The sequence below is a fragment of the Cannabis sativa genome, chromosome 1, assembly GCF_029168945.1.
Source record: "Cannabis sativa cultivar Pink pepper isolate KNU-18-1 chromosome 1, ASM2916894v1, whole genome shotgun sequence".
Classification (NCBI taxonomy): Eukaryota; Viridiplantae; Streptophyta; class Magnoliopsida; order Rosales; family Cannabaceae; genus Cannabis; species Cannabis sativa.
Window position 1 is genome coordinate 30818087 of NC_083601.1, and position 21531 is coordinate 30839617.

General features: G+C 32.4%; 3 protein-coding genes across 9 annotated transcripts; all 3 read right to left on the reverse strand.

Moving 5' to 3' along the window:
* Positions 1 to 4710: 4710 nt before the first annotated feature.
* On the reverse strand, positions 4711 to 5499 carry LOC133033861 (uncharacterized). Its single transcript, XM_061108917.1, has 2 exons — positions 5231 to 5499; positions 4711 to 5056 (listed from the first exon to the last, which is right to left on the reverse strand). Exons 1-2 carry the CDS (start codon positions 5497 to 5499, stop codon positions 4711 to 4713), a joined length of 615 nt encoding a protein of 204 aa, XP_060964900.1.
* A 6779-nt stretch (positions 5500 to 12278) lies between these two features.
* Positions 12279 to 16353, reverse strand: LOC115707173 (thymidylate kinase). 7 transcript variants are annotated; one of them, XM_030635047.2, is made up of 10 exons: positions 16183 to 16341; positions 15754 to 15830; positions 15586 to 15636; positions 15050 to 15160; positions 14782 to 14952; positions 14291 to 14644; positions 13752 to 13863; positions 13618 to 13677; positions 13220 to 13324; positions 12279 to 12594 (listed from the first exon to the last, which is right to left on the reverse strand). In XM_030635047.2, exons 6-10 carry the CDS (start codon positions 14560 to 14562, stop codon positions 12478 to 12480), a joined length of 666 nt encoding a protein of 221 aa, XP_030490907.1. In that variant the 5' UTR covers positions 14563 to 14644; positions 14782 to 14952; positions 15050 to 15160; positions 15586 to 15636; positions 15754 to 15830; positions 16183 to 16341; the 3' UTR covers positions 12279 to 12477. The 7 variants fall into 7 exon arrangements, with proteins under 7 accessions (XP_030490907.1, XP_060963893.1, XP_030490905.1 ...); XM_061107910.1 differs by having other exon boundaries at positions 14895 to 14952; positions 15050 to 15282; XM_030635045.2 differs by having other exon boundaries at positions 15050 to 15282.
* Positions 16354 to 16955: 602 nt separating this feature from the next.
* LOC115706108 (glucomannan 4-beta-mannosyltransferase 9) lies at positions 16956 to 21308 on the reverse strand. Its single transcript, XM_030633634.2, has 9 exons — positions 20310 to 21308; positions 20114 to 20212; positions 19472 to 19724; positions 18481 to 18591; positions 18245 to 18381; positions 18020 to 18133; positions 17702 to 17901; positions 17422 to 17616; positions 16956 to 17324 (listed from the first exon to the last, which is right to left on the reverse strand). The coding sequence occupies exons 1-9, from the start codon at positions 20637 to 20639 to the stop codon at positions 17162 to 17164; spliced, it is 1602 nt and encodes a 533-aa protein (XP_030489494.1). The 5' UTR covers positions 20640 to 21308; the 3' UTR covers positions 16956 to 17161.
* Between the last annotated feature and the right edge of the window lie 223 nt (positions 21309 to 21531).

The window sequence follows — 21531 nt, forward strand, 5'->3', positions numbered from 1 at the left end:
AATAATAATTCGATATTTATTTATTTATTTGGAATGGCTTATGTTATATGATACCTCATACCTTGTACACTATTGTTATTAGTATTACTGTTCTTTAATCATTCCCTCAAGCATATCAATAAAAGTTTTTTCATTTTAACATCTTCCACTTATGAAAATAAAGTGATGTAATATATAATATTAAAACTAATATTTATTTCTAAGCAAAAAATTCAATTAGATTTTATCGGTAGGTAGGTATCCTTTACTGAATCCCGACTTGGCCTCATATATATCAAACAATTTACCACTTTTGATGATTTATATATTAGCTCAAAACTTCAATTTTTTATTTAAAACAGCTCATTGCGTGGACATTGTCCGACTAAGACGAACAATCACTTCATCCAAATCCACCAAAAGGAAGTGACTCATAAAATCATGGGCATGATAATGACAAAGAAATATTATCACATATAAGTTGATATGGAACAAGTTAGTAGGGGACTGTATAGCTTGTGGGAAAGAAAATTCTAATTTGGGTAAATAATAGCTATGGCAACACATTAGTCATCTCATTATCTCAACTACCAAATTACGCACAACTTGACAAGAGCTAACTATTTAAATATTGAACTTCTTCTACCCATATAGTTATTAAGGTATTGATATTTTGAATAATTATTAAACTAGTTACACACACTACACACTCATGCACATAATATGTATACATTTCACCTTTGTTTATATATTTACATCAACGACTGCTTTTTTTTTTCTTTTCAAATAAATACTTTGGCAATCAATCAGCATCAAGTCCAATATTATTTTATTTTAGGAAAGGTTTTATACAATTGTAAAAAACTGTATAAATATATATAAAGTTTTTATAATTTAGTAGTTGTTTATGATTTTTATAAGTGTATAAATAGAACCTAGAGGGCCCGTTCGGTACGCAGGACTGGATTGGATTAGACATGCTAATTTGTCCAATCCAGTGTTTGGGCATGTTAGAAGTCTGGATAACTAATCCAGTTAACCTCATCTGTCTGGGATTATTTATCCCACCCAGCAGGGTGGGATAAATAATCCCATGCAGGTGAGATTTTTTTTTTTTTATCGTTTTTTTAATTTAAATTTTATTAATATATTTTAAATTTAATTAGAATTTAAAGGAAATAATTATCACACATTTATTTATACATTTTTTTATCAAAAACTTATTCATTAAAATTAGTGAAAATGTATAATTTTGAATTATTATACATAAGTTTTTAAAATTTAGAATATTATTAATTAAATAATAGTTACTTAAATTGATTCTAAGAAAAAAAAATATGACAATAAAATTATATATTATTTTTAAATTACTAAAAAATTTATATAAATATTTTAAAAAATTAATATTTATATTAAATTAGTATTTAAGATAAACAATTTTATATTATTCAAGTATTTTTATTTTACTATTTTAATTATTTATTAAATAAAAAATATAACAAAATATTTTATTATATATTTACGATATATTCTTAATTATATATGATATATTATTTTTTTTTTGCTACAAATTATTTATTTATTATTATATATTTTAATTTTAATTTATTATTATATGTTTTTATTTAATTTAAGTTTTTTTTTTCTATAAAATAGTCCAGTCCATTCTTAAACCAAACACAGGATTACTTTCAGCATAATCCAATCTTGTCTAGTCCAGTCCAATCCTTTTCAGTCCAATCCAGTCCAATCCTGCGTACCAAACGGGCCCAGAGAGTAGTTTCTTCTCTTATTTTTTCTAGTTTCTGTTTATAGAAAGTGTTGAAGAGAAACTTTGAACAAATCGCAGTTTTTAAGAGAAGATTTTTTTAAAGTCTCATTTCAGAAAGAAGTGAGCACATATCTTCGAGAAAAGATTGTTTTAGGACTTACTTCGGGAGAAAGTGAGCACACGTAGGACTAAATAGATTTTACTACTTGGTGTGTTTCAAAAATTAAATTAGCAAGATAAATTACAAACGGTTGTGGACAAATTATTAAAGGAAGTTTAGATTTATTTAAGCAATTACTCTAAGACATGACACATGTGAACTGTTTTTAACAAAGATGAGTTCCATGCATGTCAAATAAATGTGATAATTTAATGTTAATTTTGAGGGGTATCATTCTCAATCATAAGACATACTAGTATATATTTTGAGAAATACTAAAATAATTACTTGAATCATATCGCTATTCATATAATTAAGTGTTGAGTCTCACGTAATTTAATTTAATAATTATTACAGAATATTATTAATCATTTACAAAATAATGTGGTGCCAGACACCACTATACCTAATATCAAATCACATAATTTTCTAACAAAAGAAAGTTTAAAGATCTCCAATGCTAAAAAATAATAAAAAATAAAAAATCATAACAAAGAAAGAGGTTAAAAATTAAACTTTAGAACATGGAAGGGCATTTTTTTCCTGCAGAAATTAGAACTAAAAATATAAACCAAATAATGTGTGTTTTTGTTTTTAATGGAGCATGTTTCACCTAATTTTTCTTCTACCTACCTAATTGCTTCTAAGCATGCACATTATTCACACCACATATAACACTGACCCTTGCAATTCACCAACTTCTTTTCAAGTAGTGACATCAAGTGGGTATAGATGAATACTATATACCAAATATGATCACACTTTAATTTGTTTCTTACATATTAAAATATAGGTGCTAAGTAAACATATTTTAATTTGATATTTAAATAAATTTTATTTTCATTTTATATGTGCAAGTTATTAGAATGTAATTAGAAGGAAGACTTTTTCTTAAAAAAAATTAGTACAAATTAAAAATAAAATTTAGTGTACATTAAAATTTGTAAGTTTTTTTTTTTTTTTGATGCAAATAAAATTTGCTTTAAAGTTAGAAGACCCCACACATTTAATTAAATTAGTACAATTTTCAATTCGAGATCATGTTACCAATAGCATCACGCAATAGTTGTTGAGCCCCAAATAATTGTAAAATCTCAGCTCAAACTTCTTTTTTGCCATTTTTTTGAGGTTTGACTTTTGAGGCAAACAACATTAAAACCCATGTCGTGGAAATCGCTCTGCATTCAAATTGCTAAAATGTATTATTTGTACTTTTTTTTAATGGAAAATTATCATTTTATTAACCAATAACTTCAGCTACCAAAGAAGGTAGCAAATTAACCGGGACAGAACTCAAATTGAAATTACAATCAGAATAGAATAAAGAAGCTCTCACAAAGTTATGAGCTACCTTATTAGCTGATCGGCTAATAAAAAAGATAGAAACATTTTTAAGTTCTTTTAATAAAGCCTTATAATTATTAACCACTTGACCAATTATGGAAATCATTTCAATTGAACCACACAAGGCTTGGATAAACACTAAGCAGTCGGTTTTGAGGATAGCATGACATGGTTGGTTTCTTTTGATCCAACTTAAAGCTTCCTTTACACCAAATGCTTCCACAAATTCTGGTGTGGCCGAGCCATTAAAAAGCTTGGTAACTCCTTCAATGAAAAGTCCTTGTGCATTACAAATGACAAAACCAATTCCAAATTGAGTCGTGTTGGCAAATATAGCAACATCGACATTAACCTTAATGCTATCTCCATGCTGCCACTGCTCAGCTCCGTCACTTGGAATAAAACCAGGACTCGGGAAAATGGCATTAGAACTATGAGCAGTTAGCCATTGATTAAGGTAAGATGTAGCCGAAAACACCATACTTTCCACACTTGACGTTTTGTTGTTCCAAACCTTATCATTCCTTGCATTCCATATTGACCAACAAAGAGCAACCAAAAGCTTTTTCTGATCTGCATCACACACCAGAAATTTCGAAGCACACCAGTCAAAAAATCTCTCCTGCTGCGGTGCTACTGTACCGATCTCGACTCTGTTCCAACAGAGTGCAGTAGCTGGACAGCCAACAAGAGCATGGTAGATCGACTCTTCCTGGCCATTGCAAACAGGGCACAACATAGACACATACACACGCTTTGTTCTTAATTGACTCATGGTTGGAAGAGAGCCTTGGCAAGCTCTCCACACCAAATTTTTCATTTTCGGAGGTAGTTTTAAAGCCCAAAACTTCTTCCAGAAATTTTCGACAGCAGCAGCATCTTGATCATCTTCCCCATTAATTTCTTGAACAAGTTTATAGGCACTCTTTACTGTATACAACCCAGAAATCTCACCATTCCATGTAATGTTGTCTCGACCGTGACCACGAAGCATAGGAATAGCAAGTATCAGGTTTTGATCCCGCTGAACAAACAAATCAGCAATTATATCTTCATCCCATCCCAACCCATCAATGGTCATTAAATTGCAAACTTTAGCACCTATAAGGGCTGGATGTGAAGATGTAACAAACAGATTTTGAGTGTCAGGTAACCAAGGCTCCCCAAGAACTAAGATAGAATTGCCATCTCCAATAGACCAACAAACACCATGAGTCAGAAATTGACGAGCTTCAAGAACATTATGCCAAACATAGCTGGGGTTATTACCAATATCAGCAGTGAAAAAAGTACCACGTGGGTAATACCTTACTTTAAAAATTCTCGAAACAAGCGTATCAGGTTTTGTAAGGAGTCGCCAACCTTGCTTACCCAAAAGCGCCAAAATAAAACTTCTCAAATTCCGAAAGCCCATTCCACCTTTAGATTTATATTTACACAACTTTTTCCAAGACATCTAATGAATACCTTTAGGAGAGTTGTTCGAAGATTGCCACCAGAACTTGGACATCAAGCCTTCAATATCTCTTGTAACCTCTTGCGGGATCAAGAACACACTCATGGCATAGCTTGAGAGTGCTTGTGCAACCGTTTTAATCAATATCTCCTTACCAGCCCTTGAAAGAAACTTTGTACCATATCCCAAGAGTCTATTCTTCACCTTGTTTTTCAAAAAGGCCAGAGCAGCAGATTTATTTCTTCCCATAGAGCTAGGCAACCCCAAGTATAAACTTCCTTCAGTAGCCGTGGTCATACCCAAAATGGTATTGATTCTATCTTTCATGGCATCCAACGTGTTAGTACTATAAAAGATAGAAGATTTAGAGAAGTTAACTTTTTAACCCGAGGCAAGTTCAAACTTGGATAACACTTCCTGAATTCGATGGGCCTCAATTTAAATAGCCTTGCAGTATAGATAACTATCATCCGCAAAAAGTATATGGGACACCTTTGGAGCACCATTAGCCACTTTGCACCCATGAAGCCATCCTTTTTGTTCATATTTCCGCGGTAAAGCTGTGAAACCTTCAGCCCAAAGAATAAATAGGTACGGCGATAGTGGATCACCCTGTCTTATACCTCTTGTGGGGATGATTGGACCAACTTCATTATTGCTACGCGTAACACAATATCTGGCAGATTTAACACATTTCATAACAAGCAGAATCCAATTCTCAACAAAGCCTAGCTTTCGAAGCATTGCCTCAAGAAAGTCCCATTCAATTCGATCGTACGCTTTACTCATGTCCAGTTTTAATCCCATTCAATTACTTAGTATTCTCATTGGTGTTATAATGTTATTGATGCAATTTGAATCTTATATAATTTTAAAAAATAACTTTTAGTAAATATTGTTAATCAATTGTGATGCTATTGAATAAATACACTGTTGCTCAATAACAATATTTTTTCTTAAAATTCTCAAAGACTATAAACCGTGTCAATAGTATTATTTTTTTTAAGAATATCAATAATCTTCACATCATTTAAAATAATAATTAAAAAATAAAAAAAGAGAAGATAACAAGGATGTTATTATTAAACATCAATACTTTACAATTTTTTTACTCCAAGTTTAGTTAAGTTTCTAATTTTACTTGTAAAGTAAATTGAAATTTATATAAATTATTTTAATTTTAAAAATAACTTTTCTAAAAATAATTTTTTAAAAGTCTTTTAGAAAAAGCTACATATCCTAATTTTTTTCAAAAAATAATTTTTATATTTTTTGTCCAAATACCCTTAAAAGTTTTTTTAAAAAAAACACTTATAAATGATAAATCAAATGAGACAATTATTTATTAAAAGATGAATATATATTCAATCAGCATTCCCATTGGAGTTGTTGGCACCTTCGAGGATGATTTGAAGTAGGTCAATATTGTTGTTATTACTTTCACATGCTGATCCTTTTCTTTCCTTCACAACTTTTAAACCAGTCCTCGAATCTCATTTTCTCTAAACTTCACTAATAATCTTGGTAGAAATGTATCTAAAAAGTAATATCACCAATCACACAAACAGAATACATAACAATTAGATTTAAATTAAGTTTGGAGATTGGATAAACAATAGTATTTATATATTAAAAAAGACACTACTAATTACTGATCTATCTAAAAGCTACTTTGCCAAAAAGCAAGCAATAAGATCCTGTTTATATTGATGTGCCAAAATGCCATGTACATTATTGAAATCATCCTCTAATTATTATGTCTTTAAGATATATATTCTTTCAATTAATGTATATCAACATTAGAATCAAACATGAGTACTTTGAGATTAATTTATAAAATAAAGGGAATTAAATTAATAGCCTCAGAAATAGAAGTGTGGTGTATATGGTTTTCTTTTAGTAAGTTCCCAAAACAAGCTCTTGGGATTACATCTACAGAACAAATATACAGATATTAATAGATATGATTTTGTTTTTTGTTAAAGTTATTAATGGATATGAATATCAGCAACTCCTCCCTCTTTTTCAATCACCCTCGTCCATGACCTCACACAATCTTACTGTAGATTCACTCATCACATTCATCATAATATCCTCCTCAACTGCTTATCATAAGTAATTCGAACAAATGCTTATCCTCCCCAATCTAATATTATGGTGTCTGTAAAAACAGAAATTCTGACTATGTTTTTGACACCATCAACAGTAACATTAGTCTTAAATTTTAGGGGGCATTCGGAAACTATAGGTAATTAGATTTGAGTGTAATTGAAGGTAATTACTATTTTACAATCTACAATTCTCATACTCATATAATTATTGAGTATAATTATAATGTGTAATTATTAAAAACTTTTAATTTTAAATATTACGTAATTGCTACCCTACTCTTAATAATGCGGGTCATTTGCTCCTAATAAAAAAAAAATAAAAAAAAATAAAAAAAAATTGGGCCACTTATACCCCAATCATAATTTTCTATCGAAGAAACAAATTATTCTTTTTAAAAAAATTATATATATCTTTGAAAAGTTCAGTAATGTATTGGTTTTTTTAAAGAGATAATTTTAAATTTTTTAAAAAGGAAAAATTATTGAATTTTTTTTTTTTTTTTTTTGACGTGGTGAACTGAGTCACACAGGATTAACCACAATCGGCGGTGCAACTTCCTCGAACCAGGATAGCTTATTGTCTAACCGAGGGGCATGTTTTGTCAAACCATGAACTGCAAAAATCTTATCGCAAGCTACATGTGACAAAACTGCCCCCGGAAATTTAGACAATAAAGCTATAACGTCTTCAAATAGCATCCAATCTCATTGAAAAACACCACCCATTAATAATAGTTGTCACCAGAGCTAGCGAAACTGAAAAAATATTACAACACCAAACCAAAAAATATAATTATATTAGAATAACAATTTATAAAATAACAATTAAAATACAAACTTAAAATTTGACCCACAACCCATAACACTAACTCAAAATTACTAAAAACTAACAAAATTTTTAAAGTATAACTAGCCAAAGGTATTATCCTTTGGCTAGTAACAACCTACTAGCACCCTATTTGAGACTACTGAAAATAAAAAACAATTAGCTTAAATTTAAACTTAAACTTATCGGTAAATTTTATGTAATTGTAGGTCCTCCACAAAACAACCTACAAAATAATAAAAAATAATACTCCATTACAACACAATATAATGAAAAATATAAAGTGAAAAGTGATGGTAAATCAATCAATATTAAAGAAAAAGACTTAAAAAGATTTGAAATACTTATCTGTTAAAAGTGAAAAGAATCGTCGAAGTAGAAATTATGAGCACAAAATAGATTAATTCTCTTACTCATTGACCATACCATAAAATACCCTAAACAAATAGGGACAAGTCATAATAAATGACACAAAAACCATAAAAGGCACAAAAACCGTAAAAAGCATCAAAACTATCAAAAAATTATATGAATATGGTAATAATAAGTAGATGATTATTATTGATAATACATATTCATTATGTAATATTTATTAATATTTAAAAGTCAATGATCTAAATTTATAAATATATTTAATTAAATTTATTATAAATGAATATAAAAATAAAAATATTAAAAGAATGACATAAAATTAATTATAAATAAATAAATTACTTAATAAATAGATTAGTCAATAAATTTAATAATGGTTAATCACTAATCATTAAAATAAAAAGTAAAACAAAATAAAATAATCGTTAATTTAGATCTTAATATCCAAAAAAACCGTTAATTTAGATTTACTAGCTAATAATAAGGGAAAAAGAAAATATCAAATAAATGCTAATTAAAGAATATAAAAATTTAATATAAAATTACCAAAGATTTAATGTATATATAAACATTTAATAAAATTAAAATAGTTAAAAATTGTCATAAAATATATAAAAATTAATGTGATTTAAAAAATTTAAATGTATGAAATAAATACCAAAATTAAATACAGAGATTTTACTCAATATAAATATGGCTAAATTACTTGACCATACACCGATGCAACTCTCAGCCGCCGTCTTCGGTGCTACCACCATTTCTCAATCGCAAAACAAGCTCAGACAATTTTAAAAGTTACCAATCCGACACAAATCTCATCTAAACGATTAAAGAGTGGTGGGATGCTATAGTTTCTCTTAGTTTGATCACCATTGATGTGATTAATATTTGGACTCCATATATAAACAGAAAAAAGAGAAAAGAAGCCTCAATAATCTCAATTTATGAATAAACTATAAGCAGTATATATAAAGTCAAAAATATTAGAGAATGTTACGAGGCCTTATGCAATAATATTACATATATAATACATTATATATATGAATGCGTTGAAAATATAGATTGATCACATGAAAATATACTATAGATGATCATAAGCATAATCGGGTTAAAGGCACAGAAAACATACCTAGCTCTCACTGGAAAGAAAGAAGGCGGTAATTACCCAAAAGAAGGTCGGAGTAGCGATCTCTGCAAAAGGACCATTGGGCAGTGACCTCGGAGTCACTAATGGGCCAAGGCCACAAACCGGGAGTCATCGGAGAAGAAGTTTGCGGAATAGGAGGAGGAAGCCTTAAGGAAGGACCAGAGAAATCGAGAGGAATCTTAGGATAGTTATATTTAACAAATAGTCAAAGAAAGAAAACAAGACAAAGGTTTTTCAGTCCAAAACCCAATTATTGAATTATTAAATAGAGACATAATCAAAACTTTTGGAGTTGGCAGCACTGCCCCAAATCGAAAAAAAAAAGGAAGACATTTTACACAATTACATATCATTCATCAGCAGTCGGGAGCAAGTACTTTTCTCTAGTGAGCCCAATTTGGATTTTGAACCATTTGAGAGGTGAGTAGGCCTTGGGCCTCGGCCGAGAAGAGGAGGACCCAACCATTTCTCCTGGTAAGATATGGATTACCAAATCAAAAGATTTGCAAATACTTATTTGATTTTTGAATAATTTTCGGCAATGAAAATTAAATTTAATTATTTACACTGCAATGTACTATTCATTTTTCTTGTAACATAGAATAAAATTGCATTGAAAAATAAAGGGAAATTTCATTAATTGACCCTAATAAAATACCCCATTTCAAAATTTATACCCTCCACTAATTTATACAAATTAATTCCATTATTTTCTAAAACTACCCAAAATACCCTTTTATTTTAATTTTCTCTCCTTAACTCTTACTCTTCTCACTCTCTCTCTTCGTCCTTCTCTCTTCTTCCTCTCTGTCAACCGACCCACCCCCCACACCACACCAATATCTCAACCGACCCATCCCCACGACTAAACCCAGACGTCGACGACGACGACCCACCCACAGACGCGACCCCACGACGACGACTAAACCCACCCCACGACTAAACCCACAGACGCAACCGAGGACGACGACTCACCCCCACGACGCGACCGAACCACCCACGACGACCCACACAGTTCCACATTGATCCACGACGATCCACGGCCAAAAAACAATGTTAAAACAATGTTATCGATGAGATATCGATAGGATGTCGATAGGATATCGACAAAATAACCTTTAGAAATTTCTGTGTGTTAAAGTGTATCGATAGGATGTCGATAGTGTGTCGATAGAATGTCGACAGGTGTTGAGTGAAATTTTTTTGAACTGGATTTAGTGTTTAAATTCATTTTGTCGACCATATGTCGATTGTATGTCGATACGTTGTCGACACAATGTAAATTCATTGTTTTAATTTGTTGTCGACAGCATGTCGATTGTATGTTGATATGTTATCGACACTTTATGCTGTTAATTTCTATGTGATATATCGACTCCATGTCGACACAATGTCGATAATATTGTGTGATGTTGTGTTGAGTTGATTTTATTGGAATGTCGACAGCATATCGATGGTATGTCGATATGCTGTCGAACAAATTATGTTCTTGCTTACTGTTTGATAATGTCGACATTAACATTTTTTAAAATTTTTTAACATTAATATTTTTTTAGTTTTTAGTTTTTCAGATGGTTCCCAGACTCATAATTCCAGCATCGGAGCATTTTACTGGCCGCGTGACATACAGAGGTACTGGAACTTTTGCGAAAATCAAGTCTCGGTTTGAGGAGTACAACTTGAATAACACGACGAAGGAAAGCCGTTTTGGCAACTTTTAGAATTATGAGTCTAGGAACCATCTGAAAAAAATAAATAACAAATCAATATTACTGCAAAAAAATTAACAAATCGTCGACATAATATCGACATCATGTCGATATTATGTCGACATCATCAAACAGCCAATATAAATTAAAACATGTCGACAACATATCGACAATTTCAAGAGGACAATAATTTCACAACATGTCGACATAATATCGACATCCTGACGATATGCACTCGATAATACACTTAAAAGAAACATCCTAATCTTGTCGACAACACATCGACATACTGTCGACAAGCTGTCGACAATTAAGGGCAAAAAATAAGCTAAACCCTCAATCGACATCCTATCGACATACACACGATATTCTATCGACATACAATAACAGCAATACAATGCAAACAGACACAAATTCTATCGACATCCTAACGACATACAATAATTGCAATGCAATGTAAACAAACACCAATTCTATCGACATCCTATCGATATTCTATCGACATGTCATCGATAACCCTGTAACAATCACAGATACCATTGAAACACCAACATCTACAACCTAAAGAGCACAAAATCTATAAAAAATCCACTAATCTCAACAACATGCAATAATTGGCATCCAAAACTATGAAAAATATATTTTTTTTTCAAAAAAACACCTTACCTTTGAATGCAATTCGTGGTGGTGGCGACGGGTCCTGCTCGTGGTGGTGGCGATGGCCTCTGTTCGGTGTCGACGACCACAGGTAGTGGTGGTGGCGACGGTTCGTGGTGGTTGGTGGTGGTTGGTGGTAGTTCGTGATAGTTTCGACGGGCACGGGTCGATTTCGCTACCCACCAAGAGAGAGAGAGAAAGAGAAAAAGAGGGATGGGTCGGGGTCGTGGGTGGATGGCTGGAGTGGGGTCGTGGTCGTGGTGGTGCGACGGGTGGTCGTTGGGTCGTCGTCGTGGGGCAGAGGCAAAGTCGAAGAGGGAACGACAGAGAGAGAGAGAGAAAGAGAGGGAAAGAGAGGGAAAGACGGAAAGAGAGAGAGAATAGGAAAATTAAATTTGAGGGGTATTTTGGGTAGAAATGAGTAATAGTGGAATTGTTTTGTACAAATTAGTGGAGGGTATAAATTTTGATATGAGGTGTTTTATTAGGGTCAAATAGTGAAATTTCCCAAAATAAAAAGCATAATTATAATTATACTAATTTAACATAAATACCATATTGTTTACTCTGTTTAACTAAGAACGGATAAGAGTTATAGACTAAAGACTATAATCCCTACTGGAATGGGGTTTGTCCTATAAAGTGATGTAAATGTTTCTTTTTGTTTGCTAATGTGATGCAAATGCTTCCCCGATGCGTATTGGTAAAAATTTCAATACGTGTTATCATAATGCACAAAAGAGTAATAATAATAATAATGGTAGGCTCTTCTAAAACTTATACTCTTAACAAAAGGTTCTCTGAAAGACCATCCCAGAAAGTTTTTTTTTTTACTCAAAATAAATATATGATCAAAGTAGAGTGTTGGTCAACTCTTACATGTCAGCCCTTAAAATGGTAGAACTCAGCCTTAACATATATCTCATTAAAGGACAGGAAACAAAGTTAGGATGACCAGAGACATGTTAGGGGTTTCTCTTTCTGGCATAATCCAATACTCTCTAAAACTATCTCCTGCAGCTGCTTCTCAATATCTTTAACTGATCCACATGCATCTACTATCTGCATTTACACCATCAAACAAACTTATTAATAATCACCCAGAGAATATATTGTCCATAAAAATACAATTTATTTAGCCTTTGAACTTTATAGCAAAAGCTCAATTGGATTTTTAGACTCAAAAAATGGTAACAATCTTATCTCCAGTACTAAGTACTAGCAGTTAGTGCTAGGCAGTTCCATTGTAAGAGTTTGAATTAAACAGATTCTGCTTTCGAAAACAAAAGAGAGAAAAATATTATAAATCTTGAATGAATGAGAAGAGCATGTGATCCGGAGAAAAACAAACACACAAAATGCAGTAAGATTGTGTTGCTTGCATATCTAGTATTGGATTTTATTCTTTTTCAACAGTCAATGACCTTTAAAACAGTGAGTAGATACGCCACACACCCAAACATAGAGATTAAAGGTCTACACTAACAATTAAAGTTGCATCGGCTCTAGTGGTGGTAAACATATATAAGCAGCAGCCCATGTTTATATTGTCATACTTCAATCCATATTAAAAGAATAAGTAGATGCACTCCAACTAAAGATGACGTAAAAGTTGCATCATGCCATTAATACATCCAAGCAGATAGACAGTTTTAAAATTCATGTCGCGGAATGAAACACAAAATACCTTCCAAGAAGCATCATGGAGAGCCTGGTAGCTTTGCCTAACTTTCTTCTGAAACTCCAGCTGCTCATACCTCTCTCCTCCATAACCTCCTCTTTCTGTGGCTTTCTGAGAATCATAATGTAATGTTGCATTCAGCACAAAGTTTAGACCAAAAAGACAAGATATGGATGTCTTTTCACCATGTGAGAAACTGCAATTAAAGGTGATATCTTCCTGGGGGTTTAATCTTAAAATAAGATGGATCTAAAATCAGGGAGATCTATGTATCTGGACCATAAATGGTCCAAAACCTTGTATCATTCAGCGTAAAAATGTTATAATCTCAATATTGGCAGCATCCAAAACTGGTATACTCATGAATTTACATACTAGCACAAAATTTACAGAGCTTAAATTACCTCCGGTGGTATATCAAGATATACTACAAGATCTGGAGCCAATAACCCCTTTTCTGGAGCCTGCAAAGATGTTCTGGATTGTTAGAAATTAAATACGAACAACAGATTATAAATACTACCAAGAATATCTTTACCTTACACCACTCAAAATCTAGACCTTTGGCAGAAGAGAAAGCCACTCCAGAATAAGAATACCGATCAACAATGATAGTGGTTCCAGATTTCAGTTTACTTTCCATCAAAGATCTGCAAGGAAACAGAGATATTTCAAAATTCCATGTTTCTTCTATCATACAACATGATTTAAACTAAATGTCCAACATTAATCACAACAGCAATGATGAAGAAAAAAAAAATCAAGCAGAAAAAGGAAGAACTATAATTTGATTAGTTTTTCAATGTCGCAAAAAACAAATAGTTTATTATTTCATCACTAGCCAACTGGACTGTCTTTACCCCCTGAATAATCTAAAAAATAAGAGCAGCGTCATGACTTCTGTTAAATCAAGATATCATCCATCACCATGTTAGACCAGTTACTGATATGAACTCAGCAATTTTTTGTTTCAAGAACCAATAAATAATTTTTTGTTTCAAGCATATGAGTATTGTTCTTAATCATAAAGCAATAATGAACTCCACTGAATATAGAATTTAGAATAAGAAAGCTAACCTCTTCTCCCAACGGTTAGCACTGAAAAGAAGATGTATAGCACGATCATCGAGTTGAGATTCATTGGAAAGATAAGATGATATCATTTGCCCAACACTTGTAGTTCTGTCTGGGAATCGCCATAATTCAGCTGAATGCCCCAATCCTTCCAAATACTTGTGTAGATTACTAGACTGTGTTGTTTTTCCACAGCGATCCAAGCCTTCTAGAACAATCAATGCTCCTCTTGAGCTGCTGCTGTCACTTGACTTAGAGACAGGGATATTTGCCATTTGTATGGACCTAGTAAAGCCCTTTGAAGAACACTTCAATTGTATATTGAAGGACCTTGTTACAGCTACTGTACCGAAATTCCTACACAACAAAAGCACTCAATTTGTGGAGCTAACCAAGAGTGAAAAATCACGACACTTTTTATTGGGTATAAGAAAACACACACACACACAAGTGTGGCAGTTGTGTGACACAACTTCCACACCTATTTGATTTACCTAAATAATGATTTAAAGAAAAAACCACTTTTGCCAGTTGAGTTGGAGCTCTGTTTACACGACACTCAATACATGCACATCTAATAAAACTCTTTATTGGAAGAGATACTAACTGTAGATGCAACTATGCTGAGACCCTTATGCTGCTAATTTGATATTGTAACAAAATTCCTACACAATAGAAGGGTTATATTATAGGATACATCAAGAGCAAAAAGTAAAGACGACGATTGTAATTGGGCATTTAAGAAAGAGGCATAAACATTACCTATAAATTAAGGGCTCATTTTTGTTAAAAATAAATCATCCCAATTGGCTCCATTGTCTAGCGCAAATATGCAATTGATCCTATGTTTTGTAAAATGACGGTTTATTCTCTCTGTTTGGCAAAATAGATCAAATTGATATCCTGAGCTCAATTTTGGTGAGACACTTTTTCAGCAAATTGATGCCCTAAGCTCAATTTTTCAACAGTGACTTCAGATTTAGGATGAACGACAACTGCAGGGTTAGTCATATTAAAAAAATTGTTTGACCAAATTGATCTCAAGGTACCAATTTGATCTATTTTACAAAACACAAGTTCAATTGTCATTTATTTGACAAAACACATAGGCTGATCATGTTTTCGCATTAAACAGGCCTAATTGGTATTTTGCCTTCTAAATTTATGTGCTATTTCCTGAAATCCTCCATTTTCCTAGAATTTACTACCATATCTAATGGCATTTTATATATATGTACGTTTAAAACACAAAAAATATGAAATAGAATATATGAAGCCTGAAAAAAGGAAAATCTTACAAAGCCTTAGAAACAGTCAGATGAGAAGCAATGACCATTTATCTTCCAAACCTATTAAATAAGATAAAATAAAATAAACACAAAATTTAAGACCCAAATCAAAAGGAAAAATAAAAACTGGAAACCAAGCTAGGTAAGCAAACTAAAACTTTAGCTATACAAACAAACCGCTATTCCCGAAAAGCTTTCTTATATAAATGGAGTTTTTGTGAGAACAAACTGCTATTCCATCTCCCGCTATCTAGCTAAACATTTCATCGAACAGCATACAAGCACAACAGAGGTCAGCTTAGTAAGGATTATTTAGATATGTTTATGCACTTTAAAAAAATTCACAGCGATAAAAAAATAATTAACAGAAATATTTGTTCCTAATATGTATCCCATTAATGTGGCATCCCATCTTGGTACAAATGAATCCTACCAATCAAGCTCTTCTAGCTTATCCAAAACTTGCATATGATTAAAATTCTCAATAGTTTATGGACATGTACAAAGCATTAACAAAATTGAGCAGTGAAGAAGGATAAAAGCAATCAACATAAACATTTTTGTCCAAAACAAAAGAAAAATAAGATACAAGGAAACAACATAAACCTGGATCAAAGTGGCCAGATGAACAAGCAGTAATCGGGTTGACACTTAAGTTAACGAGCGGCGAACGGAGACGGCGCGGCGACGGAAGTAGAGGGAGACAGTCGGGGAGTGAGAGGAACCACGAGAGGGAATATGATTTAAAGTCCTAATTTCAAAAGTTCTATAAAGGAAAGGGCACATTTTTTAAAAGAAAAATTATAAAAGGACCCATTTATTCTTATAAAACTAAAATTAGACCCCAAAAAATAAGAACATAGCTATTGTAAGACTCCATGTTGAATTGTTCTAATATGGAAGACTCGATCTTTAATTAGTAGTTTTTTATAATATTTTTTAAATTAAAATATTTAAAATTCGATATTGAATTAAACTAATAATAGTATATCACCTATTGTGGTGCTTACGATTATAGTAATTGGTTAAATTAGTTATAGTTTTAGAATGATTACTCTGACAATTCAATTTGTAAAGAGTTCAGATTTTTTTTGGTTTAAACTGTTAGATCAGACTATTATCCCCTCTTGCAGATATGAATTTTGTATAGTAAATGTATGATATTCAATTCAAAATAATAATAATAACTAAGCTTTATCTTTACATATATAATGTAGGTGAGAATAACAGTTCTACACAAGCTTTGTAGCTGCTTGTTTCTTCTAAAATTGCATAATGCATCATTCCCAATTGTGTAGCATTTGAATTCTCTGCATTTTTTCTAAACTTATCCACAAGAAATAATTTTAAATGAATGATGATATATAAAAACCATTATGTAACACAAAAGAATGGCCACCTCTTGTTTGAACAATATATGAACACAAGTACAAATTAATATGAAAAGAAAATCTCCCCAAAAGGGTACTGTACTATCACAATTTTTTTTTCCTTTTTCTTTTTTATACATGAAACGAATGAATTGTTGACTAGTAGTGTAATGCTGCTGATAACAACTCTCCAACCACCAAAATGAGCTTCCCACCTAAGCGCTGGGGACAAATGTTCCAACATATCCAACTCCAGCAACGAAAAAGGCGAAAGCTTGGAGGAATAGGAAAATGAAGTAGCCATTCTTGCCAACAGAAAGATCATAGCAGCCAATAAAGAAGAGGTAGGCTCCAACACTGAGCTCAAGGACATGAATTCTGCTTAAAACAATCACAACAACATGAAAACATGTAAGCCATTTTTTATGTTAAGTACTATAACTCGAAATTCTGATGCATCATCAAAGTTGCTTACCTTTCTCCAATCTTAAATCGAGGTTTCTTAAAGGCCTTCACAGATGCTTTGGTCTTAAGGGCATCTCCCAATTTGTCTGTTACAATCCATTCGTTTACTCTCCCGGCCTCCAACAAACCGATGAAAGTGGCCTTAGTCCGGTGCAAGGACATGACATTCTCAAAGAGGATCCAGAATATCAAAAGGTGGAATGATCTGTATGAAGATCAAGATAGGATTAGTAATGAAACAAGTGAGATTTTCACATACTCAAGTGTGAAAGTTTTATAAGTGTGGATACCTTGGAGTTCCAACTGCATTGAGGAGAGTAATGATGGAAGGAATGTACACTGCACCCCACTTGGGGACAACAACTTCAGGGGCTAAAACAGTTGCAGGCAAAACGATGCAGTAAAATACGAATGTGACAAGATGAGCTACAATTTTTCGAACAAAGAAAAAGCTGTATAGCACATGAAACTTCTTCAATGGGGTAACTTTCTGCAATGTTTTGTATTTCAAATTATGGCATTAGTAATAATAAGAAGCAAAAATATTGGAGAGTTCTTCATTCATGTTATGCATAGAAACTAAAAAGATAAGGGAAGAAAAAAAGTACCTTAGTTCTTATGATCTCCATGGCCATCTTCTTGAAAAGATTAGCAGGGCCACAAGACCATCTGTGCTGTTGATACCTGTAAGCTTTAAAGGTACTTGGTAGTTCACTTTTCACCTGAATTGTAATACAGAATTAGTAATATCACTTTAGTTAGTTTCATTGCTTTGAAATGACACAAGAGAAGGTACATCACTATAGCATTAAAACATTTTACATGCCATTTACCTTGAGATCTGAAAGATAGACAAATTTCCAGCCTCGAAGACTAGCTCGGACAGCCAAATCCATGTCCTCAACAGTCGTCCGATCCTTCCATCCACCGGCTTCATTGAGTGCTGAGAGTCTCCATACACCAGCAGTTCCTGCACAAACAAACATTATCTTGTGCAATGAGTTTTTGGCTCAATACATAAAAATTTATGACACCAATGTTAACAAATCCTATATAGATTTTTGTTTACCATTGAAACCAAAGAAGGCATATGCAGCAGACCCCACTTCTTGTTCCACAGTGAAATGGTAATCTAGTGACATCTCTTGCATCCTTGTCATTAAGCATTCGTCCGAATTCACTGCAGCCCAGAAAACCAGACCATCACACGTTATATTTCACCAAAATTCATTACAATGCTCTTAAATTACTGATACTACTAGTTATGATGTTAATGCAGTCAAGTTCACTAGCTAAGAGAGGTTCAGTACTACCACTACTAGTTACTAAAACACAATTTACTTTTTTTTTTTAATTGCATTATCAATCGAATTAAGAGTCAATATCTCTGTTAGTTTGCCTTTAGACATCAATGATTTCACCATCATAAAAACTAGGAGCTTAAACTCTAATTGACAGAAGTACTTTTTGGTGAAAAAAATAGAGGAATCATATATTGTTTTTTTTTTTTGTTAAATAGTAACTTTCTTAATTAAAAAATGTTCCACGTGATTTATTGTTTTATTTACAGATTATCACTAAACTGGCTTCCTAAAGAAACGAGGCAAAGAACAAAAGAAAACTATAATATATAGTAATAAACTACAACTTTCCTAACTTGTTTGTGTTATTGGAATATTCTATTTCAGGTTCTATTCTAGAATGAGTTCTGTATGTGACAAAAGAAAAAGAAAGAGTATTATTACAACGTTTTCACCTAACGATTTAGCATATTGATTGTTCTATACGCACACCTTATTTACATAAAGCCAACCAGTGGTCACAACTCATAAACCATGTGAAATTGAATGGTACAACATATAATATAATCATTACAATATGTGACAAAGAGTGAAACAATTTACATTTTATTATTATTACAATATATAAGCAAAAAAGCACTTAGTTTTGACAAAGTTCTTGAACAAAATATGTAAAAAGAGAATGGCACCGACACAAGTAATAAAGCAATAAAGTATTTAATTAATGATATTTATTCACTAATTATAAGAAAAATTTACCAAATTTCCATCGAGCTTGGACAAGAGCAACTTCAGGGTTGTGGAGCAAGAAGGGTACAGTGCGCCAGAGATAGTCAGGCTCAGGTTGGAAGTCAGCATCAAATATGGCTACATAGTCACACTGTTTCACATAGCTATGTTTCATTCCTTCTTTCAGTGCTCCTGCTTTGTACCCATTTCTATTGTCCCTTATTTCATATTTTATGTTTATTCCTTTGCTTGCCCATCTTTGGCATTCTAACTCCACCAAACTCTGTTTGTTTATAAATTATTATACATAAAAATCCACATCAGAAATTTTTAAACATAGACCAAAAAAGAAAAAAAGTGACAACTTTGCATGAGTCCGAAAATTGAACCTTCTATTCAAATGACTCTTTTAAGGAAAAGTCCTTATTTGGGGACGGTTAAGTTTTTAATATATAAATATATAATTGGGTTGTTAATAATTTGACTACTAGATTTTGATTTTTGACCCGGATTGAAAAAACTAAATTTCTATAGAAGGTAAGTGAAAGAAACTTCTTTGTACCAAAACCTAGAGAGTGACACATCAACCTTCTTTTAAGGAAGATGGTTCAAATTTCAAACATCATAAAGGGATATTATTATATACTTTAAGTTGGGATGAAAGATTTTAACCTTAATGGTTTGGTCAGTTGAATCATCAAGAACTTGAACTATGATCCTATCAGAAGGCCATGAAAGACCACATGCAGCTCCAATAGAAAGTTGATAAACCTGTTCAAAATTGGCAAAACTTGATTATTATTATTATAAATATATAATTTTTTATTTATACAAATTTAGTGGTTAATCATAGAAGAAGAAAAAGTACCTCTCTTTCATTGTACATTGGTATTTGAACAAGAACCATGGGATAAGCAGAATTCCCAAGCTCAACATCATCTCTAATGGGCTCCCATTTGTACCGTTTCTCAGGTCTTCGTCTAAATAGCTTAACAAACGTAATAACAACACCCATATAAACCTTCTCAATGAAAAGCATCACAGACATGGCCAAACAAACGAAAACCAAAAGCCTCAACGTGGGAACGATCAAAGGCGCCTTCGCTTGCTCCCAAACCAAAGATATTTGGCCTGTGAGATCGTTTCTAGCGCTTTGAAACGCATCAGGAATGATTGTCGTTGATGAAAGTTGCTCCATTTTTTTGGTTTACAGCTCCAAGTTCACTACACTTGTATATATATATATATATGTATATGTATATGTGTGTGTGTAATGAGTTTGCGAAAAGGACACGACTTTGTTCTATTGAAATATATGTTTTTGGGTTTGGTTTTTGGCTTATGGATTACGTTATAGATAAATGTGTGAAAGAGGTGGAGTAGTGGTCGTCAGTGATGAGTTTGATGATCAAAAAGATAGACCCACGTACTGGCTTTTTTTTATGATGATCACAATGAACAACAACAAACAAGTAGTAGAAATTAAAAAACTAGTTTAGACTTACACTCCAAACTTACAGAGTAGAAAAAACTACAAAGCAAGAAACTTTACTTGATGATGAATATTTCCCACTGATTATCTCTCAATGCAATCTCTCTCTCTATATATAATGGGTTGTGTTTCAATAATATGATTTCTTTTTCTGTCTTCCTACTCTGTTTTCTGACCGAGAACAGAGCAGTAGACGAAAAAGCAGAGAACAGTTTCAGTTGATGGCTACAAGAAAATGAGGTTCGTATGTGCTTATATATATAAAAATAATATGTATATTCACGCGTTAATATAATAAATTAAATTGGTCAAAAATGGACAAAGACAGCGGAACTAAAACCAAGCTAAAAGGAATGACCGCTTCCGGCAGCGTTTGAGTTACAACTACTTGAAATGGAAGGCCAGAGGTTTCTGTACCAATGCCATGCACCCTCTGTTTCATTCTAATTATTAATAATTAATGTTAATTAATCACCTAATTAGTTAATTACTTCAATTGCTTTATTATCTTTTTAAGTCTCTTCTTTATTGATTGAAAAGTTTGTAATTGATTGCATGTGTAGTTTCTTAGTTTAACTAGCATTTTCCAAGTGGCCTT